The 23,670-nt window shown below is 39.3% G+C and overlaps 2 protein-coding genes and 1 long non-coding RNA gene across 5 annotated transcripts; 2 read left to right on the forward strand and 1 right to left on the reverse strand.

The window, feature by feature from the left end:
• The first annotated feature begins 2,776 nt into the window (after positions 1–2,776).
• Positions 2,777–6,899, forward strand: LOC146234375 (E3 SUMO-protein ligase KIAA1586-like). The gene is made up of 7 exons (XM_084689309.1): positions 2,777–3,869; positions 4,279–4,507; positions 4,669–4,899; positions 5,048–5,333; positions 5,433–5,659; positions 5,764–5,891; positions 6,075–6,899. The coding sequence occupies exons 1-5, from the start codon at positions 3,431–3,433 to the stop codon at positions 5,577–5,579; spliced, it is 1,332 nt and encodes a 443-aa protein (XP_084545435.1). The 5' UTR covers positions 2,777–3,430; the 3' UTR covers positions 5,580–5,659; positions 5,764–5,891; positions 6,075–6,899.
• A 2,629-nt stretch (positions 6,900–9,528) lies between these two features.
• Positions 9,529–11,562, reverse strand: LOC146234376 (uncharacterized). Its single transcript, XR_014741533.1, has 2 exons — positions 11,369–11,562; positions 9,529–10,222 (listed from the first exon to the last, which is right to left on the reverse strand). It is a non-coding gene; the product is annotated as an uncharacterized LOC146234376 (long non-coding RNA).
• LOC146234377 (uncharacterized) lies at positions 10,568–20,007 on the forward strand. Of its 3 annotated transcripts, XM_084688064.1 has the most exons (10): positions 10,574–10,825; positions 14,264–14,327; positions 14,547–16,821; positions 17,029–17,215; positions 17,334–17,448; positions 17,609–17,877; positions 17,967–18,119; positions 18,515–18,732; positions 19,359–19,517; positions 19,641–20,007. In XM_084688064.1, the coding sequence occupies exons 4-9, from the start codon at positions 17,029–17,031 to the stop codon at positions 19,512–19,514; spliced, it is 1,098 nt and encodes a 365-aa protein (XP_084544190.1). In that variant the 5' UTR covers positions 10,574–10,825; positions 14,264–14,327; positions 14,547–16,821; the 3' UTR covers positions 19,515–19,517; positions 19,641–20,007. The 3 variants fall into 3 exon arrangements, with proteins under 3 accessions (XP_084544192.1, XP_084544190.1, XP_084544191.1); XM_084688066.1 differs by lacking the exon at positions 14,547–16,821 and having other exon boundaries at positions 10,568–10,825; XM_084688065.1 differs by having other exon boundaries at positions 14,559–17,215.
• The last annotated feature ends 3,663 nt before the right edge of the window (positions 20,008–23,670 follow it).

Here is a 23,670-nt window from a genome sequence, read left to right on the forward strand (position 1 = left end):
TAGCTGCAAGCAGCAATGAGGTGGCCAAGCAGTCAAATAACCCAGTAAACATTTAAGCCATCCTCAGAAGAGGGTAACGAGTACACGCAGCAAGTTTGGTGTGAATCCATCAAAGATTTGTTGAGATACAACCCAACTTCCGGTTTGTTTGCCTAACGGCACATTTTGATTGCCTGTACCGGAAAAACGATTTCGAAAATCAGAAAACCATGTGTTAGCTTTTGTGAGGCTTGGTCTGAAGATCATATCTGGTAATTTTGAAGAAGGTTTGACAAAATTTCAAGGAGGAGTAGGCTTTCAAAGGTTTTTGATATAACCGGAAATAGTGGAAAATCTGTAGAACCAGAAATTGACGCCATGGTGTGCATTGAACTCGTCTTGATCCAGGGAATCCAATGGTACCTCATTTTAGAAAATGGGTCATACGGTTCAAAAGTTGCGTGTGTAAACACAAGTCCAACTTTGAGCCGTTGATGGCGCTAGAGTGCCAAAGAATGAGACATGAAACTTTGTGAATTGAACCAGGGGACTGTCCCTAATGAGTGTGCCAAAATTCCAGAGCAGGACATGGCCTCCATAGCACTTGCGCAACAATTAAGTCACAATAACCTGTTGCACTTATTGCAACACACCAAGTTTGGATTAAATATCTCTTTGCATTCCAAAGTACTGAGTGTTCAAACTGTTTTTTTTCTGGTAGAACACCACAGGCCTCCTCTGCCCCTCGTGGAACGATGGAACCCAAGTTTAGTGAAAATCGGACAAATGGTTGCTGAGTTATGCTCTCACGTGTCTTTTGCGGCTTCGCTGCCGCCTTTGATCGGCTCTACCAAACAAACGGTTTTGAAAATGGAAAATCCATCTGACACCTTTTTGAAGCTTGGTCTGAAGATCATCTGTGCCAAATTGAGTAAACATTGGACAAAATTTGAAAATGGGTCATACAGTTCAAGAGTTGCGTGTGTAAACACAACTCAAACTTTGACCCGTTGGTGGCGCTAGAGTGCCAAAGCATGGGACATGAAACTTTGTGAATTGGACCAGGGGACTATCCCCAATGAGTGTGCCAAATTTCAAAACTTTCGACCAAGCGCTTATGGGGGCTGCCATAGACACCCATGGCGGAATAATAATAATAATAATAAATATAGCTGCAAGCAGCAATGGAGGGGCCAAGCAGTCCAGAGCAGGACATGGCCTCCATAGCACTTGCGCAACAATTAAGTCACAACAACCTGTTGCACTCATGCAACACACCAAGTTTGGTTGAAATATCTGTTTGCGTTCCAAAGTACTGAGTGTTTAAAGTGTTTTTTTTCTGGTATAACACCACAGGCCTCCTCTGCTCCTCTTGGGAACGATGGAACCCAAGTTCGGTGACAATCGCTAAAATGGTTGCTGAGTTACGCTCTAACGTGTCTTTTGTGGCTTCGCCGCCGCCTTTGATCGGCTCTACCGAACAAACGGTTTCGAAAATGGAAAATCCATCCGACACCTTTGTGAAGCTTGGTCTGAAAATCATCTGTGCCAAATTTTGTAAACATCGGACAAAATTTGGGGCGTGTAAAAGGTTTTTACACTTTTCCATTAAATCCAAAATGGCGGCCGCGTCAATTCGGTTGTTTTGAAATATTATCGATGGTCAAGCTTGATAACTCATCCATCAACAGACAAATAAATTACTTTATTAAGGTAAACACTTAAATAGTTATTAGCCAAAACACGTTTATGCTTCCGGCCACGCCCCCTTTTAGTCACATGACACAATATTTGGAGGACATCCTCAGAATAAGGTTCCGAGTAGGCATACCAAATTTGGTGTCACTGTCTCAAAGAACTGCTGAGATATTACTTCATTTCCTGTTTTGTGGCTTTCCTGATGACTTTGATTGGCTGTCACGGACAAACGGTTATGGGGATCAAAATGCTCTACCATAACTTTTGTGCGGCTTAGTCTGAAGATCATCTCTGGTAATCTTTAAGAAGATTTGACAAGAATTGTAGGAGGAGTAGGCTTTCAAAGGTTTTTGATAAAACCGGAAATAGCGGAAACTCTATATAACCGGAAATTGACGTCATAGGGTGCATTTAACTCGGCTTGATCCAGGGAATCCAACGGTATCTCATTTTTGAAAATGGGTCATACGGTTCAAAAGTTGCGTGTGTAAACACAAGTCCAACTTTGACCCGTTGGTGCCGCTAGAGTGCCCAAGTATGGGACATGAAACTTTGTGAATTGGATCAGGGGACTATCCCCAATAATAATAAGAAGAAAAGGTAGAATCACTTATGTGGCTTCGCCGCTTCGCGGCTTGGCCACCAATTAACGAGGCTAAGTACCGCCAGAAACTACTGGTACATCGCATTCAGTTGGTTTAAACGGCTGCTATAATTTTAGCTGACCACTAGATGTCACTGTGCTCTCCAATTTCAATGCGCCAATAGTTCGGCTCTTTCGTTCGGAGCAATCCGGAAGAAACCACCAAAGCTTCACAAGGCATCGTTCGCCCATCCCTACTAATTACACATGTAAACGGAGCAATACTATTATTGGCATAAACCGACAATAGCTATCGGGTTTCTCATAGTCAAGTGAACGCACTCGGTGGCGTAGTAGAACAAAACAGTAGCCTACCATTAGCATAGTTGGCAAAAGAGATATTAGCAGCATCTTCAGAATTAGTAGTTGTAGTGTGGCATAATATATATAGCAGTATCAGTAGCTGAGCTGCCAACTCTCCCGTTTTTCCCGGGTTTCTCCCGTTTTCTGATCCATCTCCCGCCGCCCTCCCGTTTTGTCATTTCTCCCGGTAATCTCCCGTATTTCAGGATGTCCAAACTTATTTTATTTATAATCAAATCAAAATGTGTGTCCAATGTTCTAAAGTTGCCAGATCATGTATGAAACGCAATCATGAGAGGCAACGTAATCATGATAGGCAACGCGAGCGTCAGCCAATCAAATGCCTTTCGTGCAAATACGACAGCACAGGCTGTAGCCAATCAGATCACGTTTATGGTCACTTCTCAATAGCGCGAAGCTCAAAAAAAAAAAAGATGGCGGACCAAAACTCCGTAGATGGTCGTATTTGTACCCAAAAGTTGTTTGTTTGACTTTTCTTTGATTATATTTTTTGAAAGTTACCGAGAAATAGACACTGTACAATGTAAAAACCCAATTATTGTAACTGAAAAGTACGTCTGAGTGGATTTGCGAAGTGTCTATGCCCCCTACCATTCACTTTGAATGGGAATCCGTCAGCCTTGACCGATCAACGCATTCTGTGTACAATAAACACAATACAATAAACCATTTTCAACCAATTTGTCAATCTGACAACCTACATTCTATTGCGCAGTTGATCTTTCTGCGCAAGCTATTGCCGCGAAAAGTTGATATTTCAGTTGATATTTTCAAAGTGACGGAAAAATGGCAGAAGCAGGTGTACCAGCGAAGAAAGTTAAATATATGTGTACATTTAAGTCGTGTTGGACAAAAGAGTTTGAAGGCATATCAAATAGTCACCTGAATAATAGTCATGCTTTTTGTAAAGCCTGTCGTGTTAATTTTAACATAGGGCACGGCGGTAGGAATGACGTCTGTCAACATTTAAAGTCTCAGAAACATGTCCGTGCTGCCGAGGCACAAAAGGGCACTCAGGCAATCTCGGGTTTTATCAACAAGGGACAGATCGAACAAGATCAAGTGCTCCAGGCTGAACTCAAAATGGCAATGTTGGTTGCCAAAAACAACCTCTCATTTTCATTTTGTGACGAATATTCAACCACTGTGGCAACGATGTTCCCGGACTCCGCAATTGCCAAAAAGTATTCGTCCGGGAGAACGAAGACCACCCAACTTCTTAAAGGTAAGTTATCATTTTTTTCTCACAATTTCCATAAAACGGTGGTGTATTCCTTTATTGGTTCAGTGGCATACCGTAGTTACGACGGGCCCTAGTCAGTGGCATAAGGCAGTGGTTCCCAAACATTTTACAGTCCCGTCTCCTTCTTTTCATGTTTATAACCGCCGCTGCCACGCCCCCTCGCCCCGCGCACATATTTCGCCTTCAGACTATTTAGATTGACGTAGAGATATGTCTAATGCCCACAACTACGGGCCCCCAATACCCACGGGCCCAGGTGCAACCGCACCTGCTGCACCCCCTATAGATTACGCCCCTGTTTGGTTGCAGATAGTCCCAAAGCACCTGCATAATTAAAACAAAACATTAGTAGTAGTATTTGAAAGTCACTGTTACTTATTTCTTTTTTTAGGTGCCATTGCCCCAGAGCTCAATGATGAGGTGACAGCCACCTGCCAGACCCAGCCATTTGGTCTGCTATGTGATGAGTCCACCACACTTCAAAAAGAAAAGGAACTTGTCATTTTGGCTCGCCAATATGACGAGATAAGTCTTGAGGTTGTCACCAAATTTATTGATATGCCAGTCTGCAACGTGGGAACAGCAGACAGCGTTTTTGAGAAGCTGGCAACCTCTTTGACGTAAGTTTATTGGCGATTTAGATTTATATAACATCAGAGTAATCTTTATTGTCACTGAACAAGTTAAAAGTTCAGCAAGGGAATGATGTGGAATGCACTTAAGGCTCAGTTCAATTTCTTTGTATCCTATGTTTTCAACAAATGCACTTGTCTAATGACAGAACCAGAGGAATTCCATGGGACAACCTGGTGGCCTTCAACTCAGACAACTGCAATGTTATGAAAGGAAGGCACAATTCAGTAATCACTAAATTAAAAGCCAAGCAACCTCACATCCAGGATGTGGGCTGTGTATGCCACCTTGCACAACTTGCCACAGGCTGTGGCATCAAGGCCATGAAGGCCCCAGTGGAAAATGTGCTGGTCGGGGTATACTCCCACTTTGACAAAAGGTGAGTTTAAAAGAAAAAAAGGAAGCTTGAGAGAGATTCTTGGTAATTTTACTTGGAGTATTTGATGACCTGGTTTATCTTTACTAGGCTATTTTATCATCACATCTTACTATTGTCCATATTTGTTTATTTGTGTTTCCTGGTATAGTGCAAAGAGAAATGAGCTTTACAAAGAGTTTGTGGAGTTCACAGACACAGACCAACTTAAGCTGCTCAGATACTGCACAACGCGATGGCTGAGCCTCCACACGTGCATTCAAAGAATGTTAAATCAGTGGCCAGCTCTTCAGGCCTACTTCAACAGCTATGAGGATGAGACGAGTGTTAAAGTTAGGGATCTGGCAGACTACCTTAATGATCCTGAGATCAAATTCGATTTCCTGTTTCTGAGTGCTGCTCTCAAGCCATTGGTTACATTCAACACTGCCTTCCAGGTAGGTAGGATGAATGTTGGACATCTAGCATTATATATACACATGAAATAGTTTTTTCACATTACATTTCTAATCCATGTTACCCATTTTTACCAAAAGGGAGAGGGGGTGCTGATACACAAACTACACAATGAAATGACAAGACTGGTGAAGAGGTATTTGGGCTACATTCTCCCGGCAAGATTAATTGCGAATATTCCAGTCAGAGAGGTGTCACTCAGTCAGGAACACCAGCTGAAAAATTAGGATCTCTTCATTGGAGCTGAGGCCAGAGCATTCCTTGAAAAAGAGGAACTGCCCTCGGTTACAATGACGAAAATATATCAGTAAGTTATAGCTTCAGTTATAACGATACCTTGATGCTTCATTTGTATTTTTTTGGGATTCCTGGTTAATATATTGTGTTATCCTGTCACAATTGTGTTTTTAGGACAGTCAGGGCCTTCTACGTTGAAGTCATAAGGAAGATGCTTAAGGCTTTCCCCCTAGATTCTCCACTGCTTAAAGACCTGGACGTGCTGGACCCAGCCTCTCGCCTAGACCTCTCTCCTGAAACAGGTTGACTTTCTTGTTTTATCATTTGCCTACCCTTCAAATGATCATGTTTTTGTAAAAAAAAAAAACTTTCAGACTTTTAAGTCACCTAACTGAGCAAAGATTTTTAATAAGAATTAAGTACATTCAGCATTTTGTAAGTAACCCTACTAATAAGATGTTTGCAAATTTGTTCATACTGTGTAGTGACAAGGCTAGGGTGCTTGTTTCCTCAACTGAGACTTGATCCTGATGAGCTGAGAGAGGAACTGACTGACTACCAGGTTGCAGACAGCAAGGAGTTACCTCAGGAACAGAGTGGACAGATTCTGGGGCCTTGTAGGGAAAGATGAGCGCTTCAGTCAGCTGGCTAGGCTGATGAAGGCATTGCTTTGCATTCCACACAGCAATGCCTCCTCAGAGAGGACTTTCAGTATGGTTAAAAAAATTGTTACAGAAAATAGAACCAGCTTGAATAACAGCACTTTGTGTGCTCTCTTATCTTGCAAAATTAACTTCACTAAGCCTGCTTCAAAGTACACCCCATCTAAAAAAACACTTAGGGCAGCCAAGTCAGCCACCTACATTTACAACACTACAAAACAGTAGTTTTAAGACCTGTGCAAGTTACATTAACTGTTTCTTTGATGTTTTTTTTAATGAATTATTTAATTTAATTTGATTATTTATTCTTGAATTGTTTTGTTGTATTAAAAAATGTCATGAATTGATAATAAGTTAGTGCAATAGTTAGTTGTTATAATAAATAGGTGATTGTGAATACATACATAATAATAAATAAAATAAATAGTTTTTGTTAATAAACAAAACAGTAGTTTTAAGACTTGTGCAAGTTGCATCAACTGTTCATTGTACATTCATGTTCATGAGAATGATTTTGTTGTATTAAAAAATGTCATGAATTGATAATAAGTTATTGCAATAGTTAGTTGTTATAATAATAAATAAGTGATTGTGAATACATTCATTGTGAATACATACATCATAAAAAAAAAAAAAGTTTTTTGTTAATGAATACAGTTATTGTGTATTTATTTATATACTGAAGACTACATAATACAAACGTTGTCTATAAATAGCTACTTATATGCACAACATCCCTCAAAAAAATGTTTACGCCTCTGCCATCCATGACCCCCACCCCCCACACCGGCCCCGCCCCCCGCCGCCGAAATCTCCCGGATTTTGCTAGTCAAATGTTGGCAGGTATGATCAGTAGTGGTAGTAGTTGTGTTGTGGTGCTCTTAGTCTTTTAATGAGACGAGTTGACTGAATCGCTTGTCTTGTGTCTCCACTAATCAGCTAATACCAATCACCTGTGTAAGAGACTGGCGCTTGTTTGTGTGGTTTTCACGGTGATGGTGCAGCTATGGCTGCTAATGCGCTGAAGGCAGAGACTACCAGAAATTTAGCAAGAATCCACACCTCAAACAAGTTAACCTAGATGCAAAACTATACGTCCAATACAAAAAATAAAGATATTTTCCGAGACCCAAGACTCTGCAGAAACCAGAGATGTCCTTTATATGGCTGTGCGTTCAGAAATACGACTATAACGGCAGTTTATAAATCTTGTTATTTTTTGTTTTCTGTGACGAATTTGTCACCACATCTGCATTGGATTCTATGGGGCGAGAGTTGGACTTTGTCTCGCTTTCGTGGGGCTCTGAACAAATGTGTAAGTCTTTTGGATTCCACAGACAACTGTCTACAACCAGCACAAAATTAGCTATCTATTGATCCAAAAACGAAGCATGAAGAGCGAAAATCGTGGCAATGCTGGCAAACTAGAAATATATTTTCAACGACATCCGAACCCAGATAGCAGCTGATTGCAATAGGGTCCAAATGCAGTGCTCCCTCCTCAGGCCCCTCTAAACCGGAACTCTCTCCTCAGGCCCCTAGAGCCGGAACTCTCTCCTCAGGCCCCTTTTTTCATGTGTATCCGAGGTATTAGCGCCACCGCTGGTCGGAGGATACTGTAGGCTATTTATATTAATAGGCTACCTTACATTGAACTTCGGTTTTAGCATAAGTCAATAATGTTTAACAAAGCGGAAATTAGCATTGCGGCTAGCGTTACGTATTGCTAACATTACAAACATGATCACTGTTCTAACCCTGGCAAGCATAGAAAATAGGTTTGGCAGTTTAGCGTCATCTAGTGGTCATTATAGAATATCACATTTTTTCCGTTGGTCATTTGCAGCAGCAACAGCTGGCTCGTGTTATTGTTTATTGTTTCCACGGCAACAAGAGCCGGCTCTGAAATAATTCATTTTTTAACGTTGATAATACAAACAACACTACTCTCTTAATCTGAAATCAATATCCATCCTTGTATTTATGTTAAATGTTGCTTCATCAATTACCACTTCAATCATAAAGATGTGTAATAGCACTAAACATATATTCCATATTCCAATAACGTAGGATTACGGTGTTCATGGGAAACTTAGGCTACTGCAGGGGGATAAATTAACAATAACCATGCCGAGAACATAGCCTTATGTATCGTTGATGAAATGCCTCATTTATGCTATCACCGGCCAAACTGGCTAGCGAGTTTTTATTATGAAAATGAAATTTAGCCCGCATTTGGAGGGTGTTAATTTAGAACTCTGTACCTAACGCTAGCCGCAATGCTAATTTCCGCTTTGTTAAACACTATTGACTTATGCTAAAACCGAAGTTCAATGTAAATTAGCCTATTAATATAAATAGCCTACAGTATCCTCCGACCAGCGGTGGCACTAATACCTCGGATACACATGAAAAAAGGGGCCTGAGGAGAGAGTTCCGGCTTCAGGGGCCTGAGGAGAGAGTTCCGGTTTGGAGGGGCCTGAGGAGGGAGCACTGCATTTGGACCCTTCTCGCTGATTGCCGGATCTGGCTGGGTTCCGGAAGATCCGTGTAACAGTCGCATCCGTTTTGCGGATCCGTTCCAGATCCGTTCCAGATCCGATACAAATGCTACATTCTTAGTATCATTCTACGGAACTGGACCGTTTTTGGAACGGATTCGGACAGTTCTGTATCATTAATTTTACACTTAAATTTGCTCAGTCTATTCTCGTCATTTACGAAGTCTTAATCTAGTTTCAAACACCTTTAACACATTCCCAGACATGAAAAGTATTGGACATCGAGTGTTAAAAGACAGCTTGAATATTTAATAGTCTATTAGCCTACGTTAATAACTGTCATTTAGCCGACTCTTATCCAGTAATAACCTGTGTCATCAGAACATTTTCCGTAACCCTCATTGAGTGCTACACTTTGTATTGTAAAACAATGTCAATGGTCACACTCATAGGCCTACCTGCATTCATAGCCTTCACCCTGATATACACAAGGCCAATTATACACCATTCTACACCATAATACAACATCAGAAACCATGGTTGGCAAACTCTGTGCAGCCACATGTGGGTGGTTAAACAATAACACACAATTAGCACCACAATGTGTGATTAAAAAGTCAGTTTATGTATAATGGCTAAGCCTAAAACTTAAAGCCACTTAGGGGCTGCTATTTAGACTTAAAACAGTTTATGCCTATAACTAGCTGACATGCTTTCTTCTACCTTACGCCACTCCGTAGCTGGCAGTTGAAATCACAGACTCCTTATAGTCATCGTTGTGTTTTGATGGCCATTTATTGATCACAATGTTCTTCCATTGAACATGCAAGTACATGTGTCCACCAACAAACATTTTTACATTCCCATGAGTGTTGCGGTGTGTGCAAATTGATGCGATATATAACATTACATAAGGGATGCAAAACCTGTGCAATATCAAGCCAGTCAACTGCATTAAACTTGTAAGATGGCAGATTTATTGACAATCTGAACTAACAAACAGGAATGTGCATTTTCCAGGAGGGATATCCTTAGCGGAGCTTGTGAGAGGAGCCCTATGGAAATTGTAATGAGGATGTGCAATTATAATAGGGAGGCTATATGGATTGATAACATTTGATAGTCAGTGACACACCAGCCAGGTTGTCACCAAATTGCCTACCGTGCTAAAAAAACATTTATGTAACCAAGCACGACTACACCATCTGATTTCACTTTGTGGCTCCCGTTTAATAAAGAGCAGCAACTCAATTGTAAAATCAGCTGGTATAGTGGTTGTTTGAATGAAAACCCACACCCTCTTGGCACTTGATTGCTGTACACAATTGACAAATGAGTAGAGACAACAGCTATATTTGTGGAATGGAGAATGGTTGTCATAGCAGGAGGTAAGAAGAAGCACACAGAAGTCCCCAACACTGTTGATGATGGGCAGCAGATCACCAGGAAGAATCTTCAACGCTCTGCTCACTGGAAAATAAAAGTAGTAAGTACATTTAGTCATTTAGCCGATGCTCTTACAGAAACAGACAAGAACATTAAACTCATCTTGCCATAACCATGTTAAAGATTTGCTCATTACATGCTAAATAAGAGTCACCATAACCAACAACCCACTGGCAATCAGAACATAACATTAGAAGAGGAGGAGTAATCCAACAGGCCTACTCTGGTAATTAAGGAGGTGTTAAGTTGGTTAAATATCCGAGCTAGCTCATGACTTGAAGGTATTTTTGACATAATTTGACATTTGCTGTTAGACTTTTAGAAGTGCATGGCAACTATCAGTTAAGTATTTAACGCTACTTTTGCAGTATACCGATAGACCTCGTTTATTACTCTACATCCCAACTGTATATATAAACAACGTTTAAACAGTACAAACAAGTACTGTAAATGTTTTTGTCCAGTTATAATCAACAAGCGGCAAGCTGATGGCACGAGATGGCCGTCTCGTGAATTTGTGGCTAAACATTCGGACAAAAGCCGTTATTTTAGGCAGTTTGTTAGAGGACATTTCAGCAAACTAGGTGGTCTAACGATACAGTACCCGCTTTTGAAAAGTAACGTTGAGTAAGTAGATACAAGTTTATAATATTCTTGTAACTAAAAATGACTAAATGTAAGTTTAACCATCTCATTATACAGTGCGTATACTAGCTGCTGTAGCTAGATGGCGCTAGCAATATACATCGAATACGATCCAGTGGTGTGCTCTGTTAAATTGTTAGAGCTAAGCTAGCCTACTTCTACTGGCCCGGCATGCCTCTTTATGGATAGACCAGTAGCTAATTGTTATATATATATATATATATATAGTAACCGATTGGTCGGTCCATTCTACAATTTTAAAAGCTATTGTAAAACCACGACTGAGAGAACTGCTATAAAATAAACCAGTAGCTATAGTAGTAGCTCGAGCTACTACTGTACAAGTTAGCTCTAGCTTTGTCTGCTGTTGCTAGCTCAGTACTACTAACGGAACATTAGCCAGATTTGCCATAGTTTGCGAGCTACGACACAAACGTAACAAATACACTGTGTTCCATCATTTTAATTAAATATGACTTGTTGCACATAGTAATGTTATTTATATTATTATATTATCACGCTTACCTCGATGTTGAACAGGGGGGTGTTCCATCAACGTCGATTAAGGGAAAGCGAGACTTATTTCGCCAAGTCACACTTACTTTAGCGAGAGTTCCGTTCCATTAAGGTGGATTATTCTAGTTCGAGCTACGTAACCAAGGATCGGGGCTAGCCTGATCCATGTCAGGCTAAAAGTCAAGCTAAACTAAAATGTGTTGCAAATAACTTCAAACAGGCGGAAACAGAATCTCAAAAGACAGTTCCGTCGAGTAAATTCCTGCGCGCAAAGCACTTTAGTCCGTGTTCGGGAACGTAAATTCAGACTTTTTGAAGTGCAGACATGAATGATTCTCGTGTTTAGGTCTACTCCATCTCCAAAAAATATAATAATATAAAATAACAAGTTAAGAAATAATGTCACTTTATCTGTTTTCAAAAGCCATTGGTTAATTGACATAAAATAAGGCCTTAGAAACTAAGCAGAGCCTCAAGACAAGTTACAATCAATTATGGCGTATCCGTTCTTTGACAAGCCTGTGGTGGATGAAGGTGCTCAGATTAGACAAAGAGCGTTTATCCCACCAGCCCCAAGGGTCTTCAGAGACAGAAGTAATGCTTCCCTGACCAGTATCTGTGGATGATGTATAGGTTCAGCATGCCCAGCATAGTTTATCTAGATAGATTTAATTGTCATTCTTAAATAAAATAAAACATTAATTATATATATATATATATATATATATATACACAAATATATATATATACTGTGCAATAACACTTTAGCAACTCTTAAGGATGGCAATGAACACATAAGAGCAGCCTACCATCCTTTGTAGAAAGTAATAGAAAGGAGAGTAGACTATAATAGTAGAAAGGAGGGTAGTAGACTGCAGTCTATGTAGGTAGGCCTAGACTATGTAGTCTGCTGGAATCACACAAGGAAGCAAACCCACTGCAGCCAAGCCTTGACACTGTTCAGTCTGTCTGCATCTGTCTATGTCTTTGCATGTGGGACGTTCTTGAACTATGCCAGGAAATGTGAAGGTTATACTTTGCTCCAAGCAGTACCTGAATATTATCATCAGTTTTTCAGGTAATCGTGAAACACAAAGAATCAAGGAGACTTTTTATTCAATTGTATAAAGTATTTTCATTGTTTAAAGTAGCCTATATGTTGACAAGCCTCTATTACCTCTCCTCTGGCTTCCCGAATATTATAGGTGTAATATACTGTCCCCATGGGTGTTTTCAGGCCCATTGGAAGACTCAGGGGGTGACTGCCTGGTGCCCCCATGGTTGAAAGTGTTCCTAAAATGCCCAGAGTGGCAAAAATTAGACCAAGTGCCCTACTGTCTGCCATTCACATTGTGAAATATGCTTGAGTGCCTGCAGGATGCCCCACACAATAAATGACAGTGTGCCCTCTATAAATGTAAAAACATGTCTTAATGAGTTCCTTTATAGTATAGAAATTGTGATGCAGTACCCTATATGGTGCCCTTATATAATGGCCTAAATTGGACTGTTCCCATGCCCTTACTTCCAATGGAAAAGGGTGCTGTTATGAAGTGCCCTTTATGCTGCCCCTACATGACAGTGTCCCACATGTTGCCCTTTCCAAAGAAGACAATTAGATGCTGTGCCCAACAGTCTCCCCTAATGTTCCCAGTAGGGCATGATTTCCAAAAGTTATTCTATCTCTGTCCAAGCCCCCTCTGGATCTGTGGAGGCAGACTATGTTAATTGGAAATAGCCTACTTGTGATATAATAATGCTAGTCATGCTGAGCAATTTAAAATAACTGTTCTGCCAAACAAAGTGTGCAGTTTGGGTCACCTTCTGATCTAAAAAGTCAGTGAATCCCTATTTTAGTCATGGTTATCTTTCCCTTTTATCTTAAAGCTCAGCATTTAGCCTATCAGTTAATAAATGCGTGTGGCAAAGTTATTTTGAAGTAATTTATTCAAGATGTGAAGACAAAAACATTATTAGCTCACATCAAGTGCAATTAACCATGGCTTTCTTCAGTGTTTTGAATTTTATCCTACAATCTTCAATTGCTCCCACGTTCTTTTTTGGGCTATTATTCTCAATCTCCTGTTGAGAATATTGGCCATAGGCTAGCCTGTCAGAACGGTTTCAGACAGCTCATCAAATTACGCTAATTATCAGTAGGCCTAAATGCATATATTTAGGCTATATATGTTAAGTAGATTTGGTAGGTCTACAATATACGCATTTTAACGGTCGTAATGGTTTGACAAGTTGATCTCCCTTGCCATGTTAATTGCGGCAACATTGCCCTTTTTGGGGACAACAAAAAAAAACTCAAAAAATCAATTTACGCTGCTAAAACAACACCTTTCTGCTGCTTTACGCTTTGCTTTTTGCGACATAACTCCTCTTTTCGACGATCGCCTGATCTGGGCTGCAGAGTCTAAGCTTATTGAGGTCTAGCTTGAATTAGCGTTGCCTGTTAGTGGAACGGAACGTTAGTGGAACGGCTTCAGGCTTAAGTCTAAGTTGACGTTTGCCCAAGTGAGACTTATTCGTGTTAGCGCGACTTGCGTTAGCGACGTTGATGGAACACCCCCCAGTTCTCTTCAACGTCGCTATCCGTTGCTCATGTGTAGCTCTACACTACAGTAGTATCTTTAGCCAGCCAGGATATGGATGAGCATTGGCAACGGCAACTGTCAATTACTTGAAATGACCATTCAGAAGCAAGTTGTCGCTTGTGAATAGCTAGTTTTCAGAGTCAATCGGCCAATCAAAAATCATGCACTTTCCATAGTTTTTATTATTTCACCATATAATTTGGAACGGCACTTAATTAGTTGATTCTGATCTGAGAAATAATATCTGATTGTATTCATTTGTTAAAACATGATCTTAATCATGTAAAAAATGTTCTTTCAGTTTGAGGTTTACCTGGAATACTGTAACAGAAAGTCACACATCACGTCTTCAGCACAACAGGAAGGTGAGTCAAACACACAAACATACAATGTATTACAATATTTATGGCATCCCTTGGAAACAATGAGTAAAAAGTGTTAACTTGTTTGTTTTTTTGTATTAACTTTGTTGTTATTCAGATAAATGTCTGATACACACACATACAGTGGAAAAAAAGAAATAAAGATCAGTACAGGGCTGGGGTTAAACCCCAGATGGACCCTAACACATGTATTTCTGTCAGAATCTATTTTAGAGAGAAGATGAAAAGGAGGCAACCTCCATTAACAGACTCCGGAGTCAGGCGGAGGGCACGCTTTGCATTAGAAAAACGACTCCATGACATTGCAGACGACTCTCATTTTACAGAACAGGCGGTAGAAAACAGGGCAGACCCATGTGACAACACCTATGACAGCGATGGCAACCATGATTGTGACTCTAGCGTTACTCCTCAAGTGGAGGATGACAATTCAGATGACCATCACACAGACATAGAATGGGGGGGAGAAGAAATTGTTTCAGAGTCTGATGCTGACACTGATGAAGAGCATGTGAGCCTTTTGGGCAGCTTAGCCAATTGGGCTGTACAGTTCAGTATTTCTTTGGTCGCGCTCACAGCCCTCCTTACCCTGTTGAGGGTGTACCACCCAGAACTGCCAAAAGATGCTAGGACTGTCCTCCAAACAGAAGTTAATTACAAAATACAAGAAAAATGTGGTGGGTTGTATCATTATACAGGTATCTTGGCAGCGCTTCGTAACACCTTATCTCAACATACACGCAATGTTGCTGATGGCTTTAAATTCAAGCTGCAGATTAATATTGATGGGTTACCACTGTTTAAAAGCACAAATATTCAGTTTTGGCCTATTTTAGGACTTCTGTTTAGTGTTCCAATGAAGGAACCTGTTGTCATAGGCATTTTTCGTGGCAGTAAAAACCCTTATCCAGCTGAAGAATTTTTGCGAGACTTCACATGTGAGTACAACAGCTACAGAGAGGTTTTGATTTCAGTGGGAAAAAAGTGTTCCTTGAACTGGTTTCTGTTGTGTGTGATACACCTGCTAGGGCATTTGTAAAAAACACAAAGGCTCACAATGGATATCACGGATGTGATAAATGTTCCCAGCCAGGTGTTTACATTAACAGACGAATGACTTACCCTTTAAATAATTACATGTTACGGACTGACTCATCATTTTCAGAGAGAGCTGATGAGGATCATCACCATGAAGGACCTCATGGATTTTCTAATTTAGATGTTGGTATGGTAACTCGGTTTCCCCTTGATTACATGCACCTTGCATGTTTAGGTGTAATGCGACGATTGCTAAACATTTGGCTGAGGGGCCCTCTGATTTTTCGTTTGTCCTCTAGTCTTGTTGACAGGATTTCAGAAAGTCTAACTCAGATGCGTAGGTATATACCAGCAGAGTTTGCAAGGAAACCACGATCCCTTCGAGAATTAGATCGTTGGTTCAGACAATTTCTCTTGTATACAGGCCCTGTTGTTCTGGAACCATATTTAGACAGTAATTTATATAACAACTTTATGTTGTTATCTACAGGTATTTCCATCCTTGTCAGTCCACAGCTCTGCTCTATGTATAGTACATATGCAAACACGCTGCTCACCACATTTGTTAGTCATTTTGGGGAGCTGTACGGCAGAGATGCCTTAGTGTATAATGTCCATTCCTTGGTCCACCTGTCTGCAGATGCAGATGTGCATGGTTGTTTGGACACTATCTCTGCTTTTCCATTTGAAAATTACCTTCATAAACTGAAGAGGTGTGTTAGAAAGCCTGAATTCCCTCTTGCTCAGGTAGTAAGAAGGTTATCAGAGGTTCAAAAGATCTGCAGCATTGGTTGTCGTGAGGGTCTAAGAAGGCAACATTATGTTGGACCTGTTCCTGATGGCCTTCAAGCTGAAGCACAGTACAGAGTGCTACATACTAAAAATGGACAGGGAAAGTTTCCACAGGCGATAATGTTTTTGCTATAGGCAGAGATATCTGTGTTTTACATAACATCACTCAATCTGTGGAAGGAATTTATGTAGTATTCAAAGTTTTCTCAAAAATTGAAAAGTTCTTTTAAGGTAAGAGAAAATCTGAGGGCCTCACTGATCTGTAACACTTAAGAGTTACAAACAGATGATGTTTTCAATTAGGATAAGTAATTAGCCAATGTTGTGGGCTCAGATTTTCTTAGAACATTTATTGTGTCTCAACCAACAGGACCTTTTAAGGTAGCTAAAGTGTCAGACATCTCTTTTAAGTGTGTCCTCTTACCTTATAAAGATAGGTTTGTTGTCATGCCTTTTTTACACATGCATAGTGACAGGGCATAGTTGGAGTGGTGGGTATAAGGAGGGAGGGTGGGGAGTTTGAGTAGTGGGAGACCAATGACTAATGATAAGACAAATGACTGCCAGACTAACAGAAAAACAGCACATTTACTCCAAATGAAAAAGGGCCTAGAAAGGGTTCTGGATACTTGTGAATTTTAATGATGTAAGTATCTTCAACGAAAATGGTTGGTAAGACATACAGAAACTAACTACAATAAGTGCACTCAGAACGTGTTGAAAGTCAGACTATAACAACAATACAAACGACTACAAAGACAGACAATTAATGAATGGAAAACATTTTGGGTTATTATTTCCAAAGAAATTATGAAATAATGCTAATTTTAATCCGTAGTATTTTCTTTTTCAGATGTATATAGTTGTGGAACTTACTGAAACAAAAACAGTAAACATTATATCAGACTCGTGGTTTGAAGATGGTGTGACTTGGTGGCCAAACTACAGAAGTGATGAACGCATCAATAGAGCTGTCCAAAAACGGGAGGAACCAGGACTAGACTGGAAACAGTATGATGTTAGAGTCCTCTTAAGAGCTGGTACGGAACCATTTAGAAAGTTAACTTAATAAGGCATTGAAATGATTAAATCATTAAATATTTGAAAGTTTACATTTTATTATTTACTAATAATTCAGATTTTCAAAACTTTTATCAGGTGACTACATGAAGGCAAAAGAAAAGCTGAGGGTCTCACTGATCTGTAACACATCAGAGTTGCAAACAGATGACGAGGAACAAGTGATTATGAGGAAAAGAAAAAGGAAGCCAAGGTAAGAGAAAATCTGAGGGCCTCACTGATCTGTAACACTTAAGAGTTACAAACAGATGATGTTTTTAATTAGGATAAGTAATTAGCCAATGTTGTTCAATTCTAAACTAGTTTTTATGTTGCACATACCAGATTGTTAGCTGTTTTGCTATGCTTGTTAGGATCATTTTTGGTGATACAGACTCTGACAATGAGGCAGATGAGAGGAAGAGAAGACGCACCTCCACTCCATTGCCTCCTATTCCTCCACCCACTCTCAGTGTAGTTTGCGAGACCACTACTAGACCTCTGCCAGGCCCGAGGCATACTACAGCTCCTGCACCACTTGTCCCTAGCCCTCCACCTTACATGCTTCCAAGTCCTCCACACCACTTCTCTGCTGGACATCGTCCAGATTCGAGGAGGCAATCTGACCGTGGTTGTGACACAGGTAGGCCTACTTCAATAAACAATTTCATATCACAGGTCTTATCAAATGTCTTTGTTCTTAATGTGCTCAATTTACCTACCTGTCCTCAGCTCCAATGTCACTGGTTGACACCCCTACGCGTCTGCCCTCAAGTCCTGTGTGCCAGATCTCTGCCACCCCTCTGTCAGAAAATGGCCAAGACCACCTTTTCGTCCCTAGCTTTAGATTGGGGAAGATCGGCACTGGACCTGTTCCTTGCTCCGGTACAATCATTTTAAAACAGACTGCGACCATATAGATGGTTAAATAAGTCAATATGAAAAAATATTTGTACTTACATTATGTGCTCGTTGAAACTATATTCAGGGGTGTCAAACCCTGGTCCTCGAGGGCCGCTGTCCTGCATGTTTTAGATGTTTCCTTGCTCCAACACACCTGATTCAATTAAATGGGTTGTTATAAGGACAATTCATTCGAATCAGGTGAGCTGGATCAGGGAAACATCTAAAACATGCAGGACATCGGCCCTCGAGGACCAGGGTTTGACACCCCTAATATATATCATACTTCATATGATAGATGGATAGATGATGAAGAGAGGAATAGCATGTAACAGCTAAAAGTAACACTTTTAATTGTTTCTTAACGCTTTCTGTAGCGGCTCAGCTGCACATCCTGACCCTGCTGGAACACATCAAGCAGCAGCAAATGCAACTTGCTGCTGCTGTCAACAGTCTTGCTGCAAGAGTGGGTACAGAAACTCCAGTGGCTGAGATGCCAGACAATATGAGTTTCCCACTGGCCACCATGTCTGAAGTGGAGGAGTTGGAGGAGTGGCTGAAAGACTCAAGGAATTCTCATGCTAAGCAAAACATGGTATAAAGCCAACAACTTCATTGTCTTGTATGTTTTGTGTACAGGGACCACAATGGAAATAAGCCTTCGGGCTTTTTTGTGTCTATCCCTGGCTATTTTATGTATTTTAATGTGTGACAGAATGCTGTTCATGTTTTTATATCAAAATGGTCAAATAAAATCATCATCATCATCGTCTTTTTACATCATCACCTTTAAAGCGACATCCATCACTGCTGTTTAGTCTACTGGATGTTAATATTGTTTAGCTCAGTGGTTCTCAATCCTGGTCCTTGGGACCCCCTGCCCTGCATGTTTTAGATATTTCCCTGCTCCAACACACCTGATTCAAATAAATGGGCCTGATAACGACGCATTAATTTGAATCAGGTGTGTTTGAGGAGGGAAACATCTAAAACGTGCAGGGCAGGGGGTCCTGAGGACCAGGATTGAGAACCACTGGTTTAACTGGTTTTGAGTGCAGGGTTCTGTTCAGATAAATCCAGCATTTGATGCAGAATTGCAAACTTCATAGAGTTCACAAAACAACATTTTTAGACCTGATTTCATGAGCCAACAAAACTGTGCATAATTGTAGCAAATATTTTGTCTTTTGATCAAGAAGAAACCTTTTTTTATCTTGTCAGATTTCTGCGCTTGGTGCTGTAGGAGGACAGAACACCAAGAGAATATCCTGGAATGTTCTATCAAATATTTTCTCTGACACAGTGGCCAAAAGAAGTAATTGGAAAGGAGTAAATGGCAAAAAATGCTCAAAGAAATGCTCACGAGAACTCTGTTAATTAGTAAGTATTGTAAAATACAGTGAAGTAGCTGTCAAAACAATGGAGAATTAGCTGGAATAAGTGGAACATTCAGAATATCTGTTAATGACAGTTTATTAAGTGATGGACAAACTCCCTCAATAGAAGCTGTAAGGAAGAATCATCCGAGTGCACCGGACAGTGAGATTGACTCTTGCGCCATCAGATGGTTCAACCTGGCATCTGACCGGGGAGGCGGCCGCAAAGACGGCGATGGCTAAGGAGACCTCTTAAAGTTTGTGTCTTCCGACTAACTCATTGTTCATTCCTGTTTTACGTGTGCATTTAGTATTGTTAAAGTGAATCATTAAACTAGGACATGGTTTTCTTCCTTTTATGCATTTGATTTGATTTAATGAAAGATGTTTGTTTGTTATTATTTGTATTTTTATAAATTTGTGTTTTTTGTTATGTTAACATTTTTGAGAATGTACATATATTTAAACTAATGGCTTGAAAATTAAAAGTTTTTTATTTGACAATCTTCGTTTTTTTCTTTTTTCTTACTGAGAACTATATTGAGCATTAACTAACATATATGGGGAATATAACCTAAATAATCGTTGCCGTTTTGGAACTGGCCCAGTGTCGGCCCGGATGTGAACCACATCCGTAAAACGGATCCACGCCGGTATTGGCCCATTGTGCCGTTGGACACCGGCCCGAGTCCGTTTTACGGATCTGATTTTTGCTATCTGGGAAGCTCCCCTCTGCTCTAAGCGATTCGGTCTGCCCTCTGGGCTTTCTCGTAAACACCCGTGTAAATCTCAGAAACGGTTTGAAAAAGTCATGAAACATAATCAGTGATATAAAAAAAGTTGAATAGATATCAAAAAGCTGAATTATATAAAAATAGTTTAGGGTTTTGTCAACGTTTTTAAGTTTAAATGGTGGCTCTAGCTGAAAGATTGAGGAAGAAGAAGGATTTTGAAGTTGAAGAAGTTTTAAGAAGTTTGAAAGGATTTGAAAGAAAACTCCATTGGAAACCCATGTTAAAAATATTATGAATATTGATTTATATTAATTCAACTATAAGAGGTACAAAGCTGAAAAGTCATAGCCCCCATGGCCTGAAACTGCTGAATTCTTTGATAGTTGAATGGTTTAAATAGCTGAAGATTTGAAGGCGCTGAAAGGTGCCACGGAAGAAATAGAAGATAAATAATAATAATAACTAGAAAAGGCATTTCCTGCTGAAAATGCGTTGGAATGCTGAAGGCTGAAATTAACTTCAGAAAATTGCTGAAAATACAGAAATAATAAGCTGAAAATATTTTTTTTAAATGCTAAAAATACAGAAATGAGAAAAGCCGAAAATTATTTAAATAATTGCTGAGAATACAGAAATCCGAAAATGTACCAGCTAGCGCAAAGATGAAATTAAGTTAAATTGCTGAAAATATTCAATAATGCTGAAAAAGTGTTAATGCCAAAAAGTCAAGACCAGCAAAGCAGGAAAACATAAAAGTGGTAGTGTGGAAGATGAACTGCAGCATTTACCAAAGCTAAGAGCTGAAATACAATGCAAAAGAAGCCAATATCTGCACTGTTAAACTGTAGAAATACTTGAAGAAGCAGTAAACAGATTATAATACATCATATAATATTAGTTTTAGTAGCTGAAATTATAGCTGGGATAGTAATAGCAGTAGCATATACAGTAGTATCAGTGGTGTAGTAGAATACAACCAATAGTAACACCATCTGAAATCTAGCATCAGAATCTGCAGAAATAACAGTCATAGCAAAAGTATTGGTAGTAGTATTCACAGTTGCAGTAGTAGAAGTCATAGTAGGAGCATTTGCATATCAACAGTAGCAACAGGTGTAGTCTTAAAAATCTGTAGTATTCTCAATGTTGTATCGAGTATAAAGCAGACAATGACCACATTGCAAATATTTATTTGTTAACATTTAGAATACAATTTCAATGCGAACCATCAATTTCAAAATAATGGAAACAGTAATTAGTATTAGCATGTCAAAACTAACATACAGAAAAGCCTAATATATTGCTCATGCAAAAATATAAATCACTAGATTTTATTGAGGAAAAACAATAGCAATTATAAAAAATGTCAATACAAATTCTCTGTACACGTGCAAATGAAAACTGGCAAAGTAAAAATGTTTTTCTCTTTGTATATTTAATTGTCCAAGTAAGGATGCCTTGTATATCATACTGCATTAATCTGAAATAAGTTACGGTTAAATTAACTCATCATAATTTAGGTGCTCTCAAGTGAATTAAAACATAGAATTGGAAATAAAGAAAAAACTTACGCTTTCTGCAGAAGCCTTTGGGTTTTCCACAAAGATCCCACAAGATATACCCATAGTGCCTAAGAAGCAAAAGTTTTTAAATAAACGTATACCACAGACCATGCAGAACATTATTCATTCATTATTATTTTGTGTTGTTATTTTTCAGTAGTGTGAGGTGTGTGTGCTATATTTCAAAAGATGTATTTACATCCTGTCTTTACATCCTTTTTTGACCCATTTTCTTCTATTTAAATATAATAAAATAATATAGATAAGTACAATGCACAATTTCGTGCAAAATAAAAACTTGACAAATCTATCAACACTTTGATATTCATGAATAAATATACTTTCAATAGTGAACAATATGGTTAATTTCCTACAATCAAAGGCTTTTCACATCATTTCCAGACCTAGGTTAATACTCACAGAAGTTCAAGACTTCAAGGTCCAGTAGCCCTGAACAGATTAGTCTTGTCAACATTGTCCTTTAGACTATCCCAACGTTAAGCTTAGTTTACTGAGGCTCACTAAAACACTGAGTTCTCTTTACTTTGATGGAACATTGAGTTAGAGTCACTTGTTGACTCAAGGTTAGGACACAAGCTTTGTAGGATTTGTTTTCCTGTTAAATCTTTTGACAAGTCATGCTCTGGCCAATCTGAAGATGACACACTTGGATGGATTTCACAGCTATACAATTTAACACTGGCCTTAAATATTCATCATCTCAGTAGAGTTTAGGTTACGCTAAGGATCGGTGTACACGTGTGAAAAACTTTGAATATACCTACCAGCTGAAACCCCATACTAATGACTAATTGTGATACAAATATGCAATTTCTTCAAGGTTAAGTTGTTTGTATGCACAAGGCAATCAAACAAACATTTCCATCCTTAATTTTCTCATATATATGTTAGAAAACTGACTGAAAAGGGGACGGATGACATTAATAAATAAATAAATAAATACAGTCAACAAAAAAAAATGAAATGTGATGAATCATAAAGAAAACATACCTTGTTAGATCAAATACGGTAGAGATGAAACAAACAAAATAGACCTGCAGTTTTTAGAGACATTCATAATGTTCATGAGTTAGTAGTGTATGCTTTAAAGACCTGTAACATTAGGACCTTTGATCTGTGCAGTGGCTGTAGAACCACTGCTCCTGTCATCACTTCAGGGCCTGGTGTGAGGATAGTGTTACTATAGCTACATAGAGTAGGAGAGGCCTTAAAGTCAGAAACAGAAGAAAATGTATTCATGTAGTTAAAAATGTAAATAGCACATGCAAGTAGTAAAACCACCACGGGATGTTTTTTTGTCGTCAGAGATTTTTTTTTTTAAAGACCTCATAACAATTGTTACCTTTACAGCTGGTTTAGGGAGGAGCTTAATACTGCATAAAGGTGGGGCTGTCACAGTGATGACTGACTGATGACTCTTCTGCAGCAGTTTGCTTCCTTGCAGTCGCACACCTGATCCTGACAAAAGAATACAGGAAGTTATTGTTATAAACTAAAAACAAACTAAACTTTCTAAAAGGGTTTATAATTCACAGTAATAAAATAGCTTGAGCTCTGCTGCAGGGCAGATCAACATGTACGTCCAGTGCACCTGAATACGCTTAATGATGTTCATCTTCTTTCATGTGCTTTGCCCTCTCTGCCCTCAGTGTCTTCACTGTGAGGTGGAGGAATCACAAAGAAGGAAGACCTGAAGGAAGAAATTGATATAAATTACAATGTTTTATTATATGTACAACTACTGTTATTAAGAATATTGAATTTATACAAAATGAAAACACGAATGATAACAGAATTAGAACAAAACATTAGAAATCACATATGAAATAAGAAGACAATA

The sequence above is a fragment of the Hypomesus nipponensis genome, chromosome 23 (assembly GCF_054491055.1).
Source record: "Hypomesus nipponensis isolate SF chromosome 23, ASM5449105v1, whole genome shotgun sequence".
NCBI classification, from domain to species: Eukaryota; Metazoa; Chordata; class Actinopteri; order Osmeriformes; family Osmeridae; genus Hypomesus; species Hypomesus nipponensis.

Bases quoted from the DNA above. Each gene is read 5' to 3' on its own strand.
- LOC146234375 (XM_084689309.1), top strand. From the start codon at position 3,431: ATGGCAGAAGCAGGTGTACCAGCGAAGAAAGTTAAATATATGTGTACA. The intron at 4,900-5,047 runs GTGAGTTTAAAA...TTCCTGGTATAG, and splicing joins TACTCCCACTTTGACAAAAG to TGCAAAGAGAAATGAGCTTT. The intron at 5,334-5,432 runs GTAGGTAGGATG...TTTTACCAAAAG, and splicing joins CATTCAACACTGCCTTCCAG to GGAGAGGGGGTGCTGATACA.
- LOC146234377 (XM_084688066.1), top strand. From the start codon at position 17,029: ATGTATATAGTTGTGGAACTTACTGAAACAAAAACAGTAAACATTATA. The intron at 17,449-17,608 runs GTAAGAGAAAAT...TATGCTTGTTAG, and splicing joins AAAAGAAAAAGGAAGCCAAG to GATCATTTTTGGTGATACAG. The intron at 18,120-18,514 runs GTACAATCATTT...CGCTTTCTGTAG, and splicing joins TGGACCTGTTCCTTGCTCCG to CGGCTCAGCTGCACATCCTG.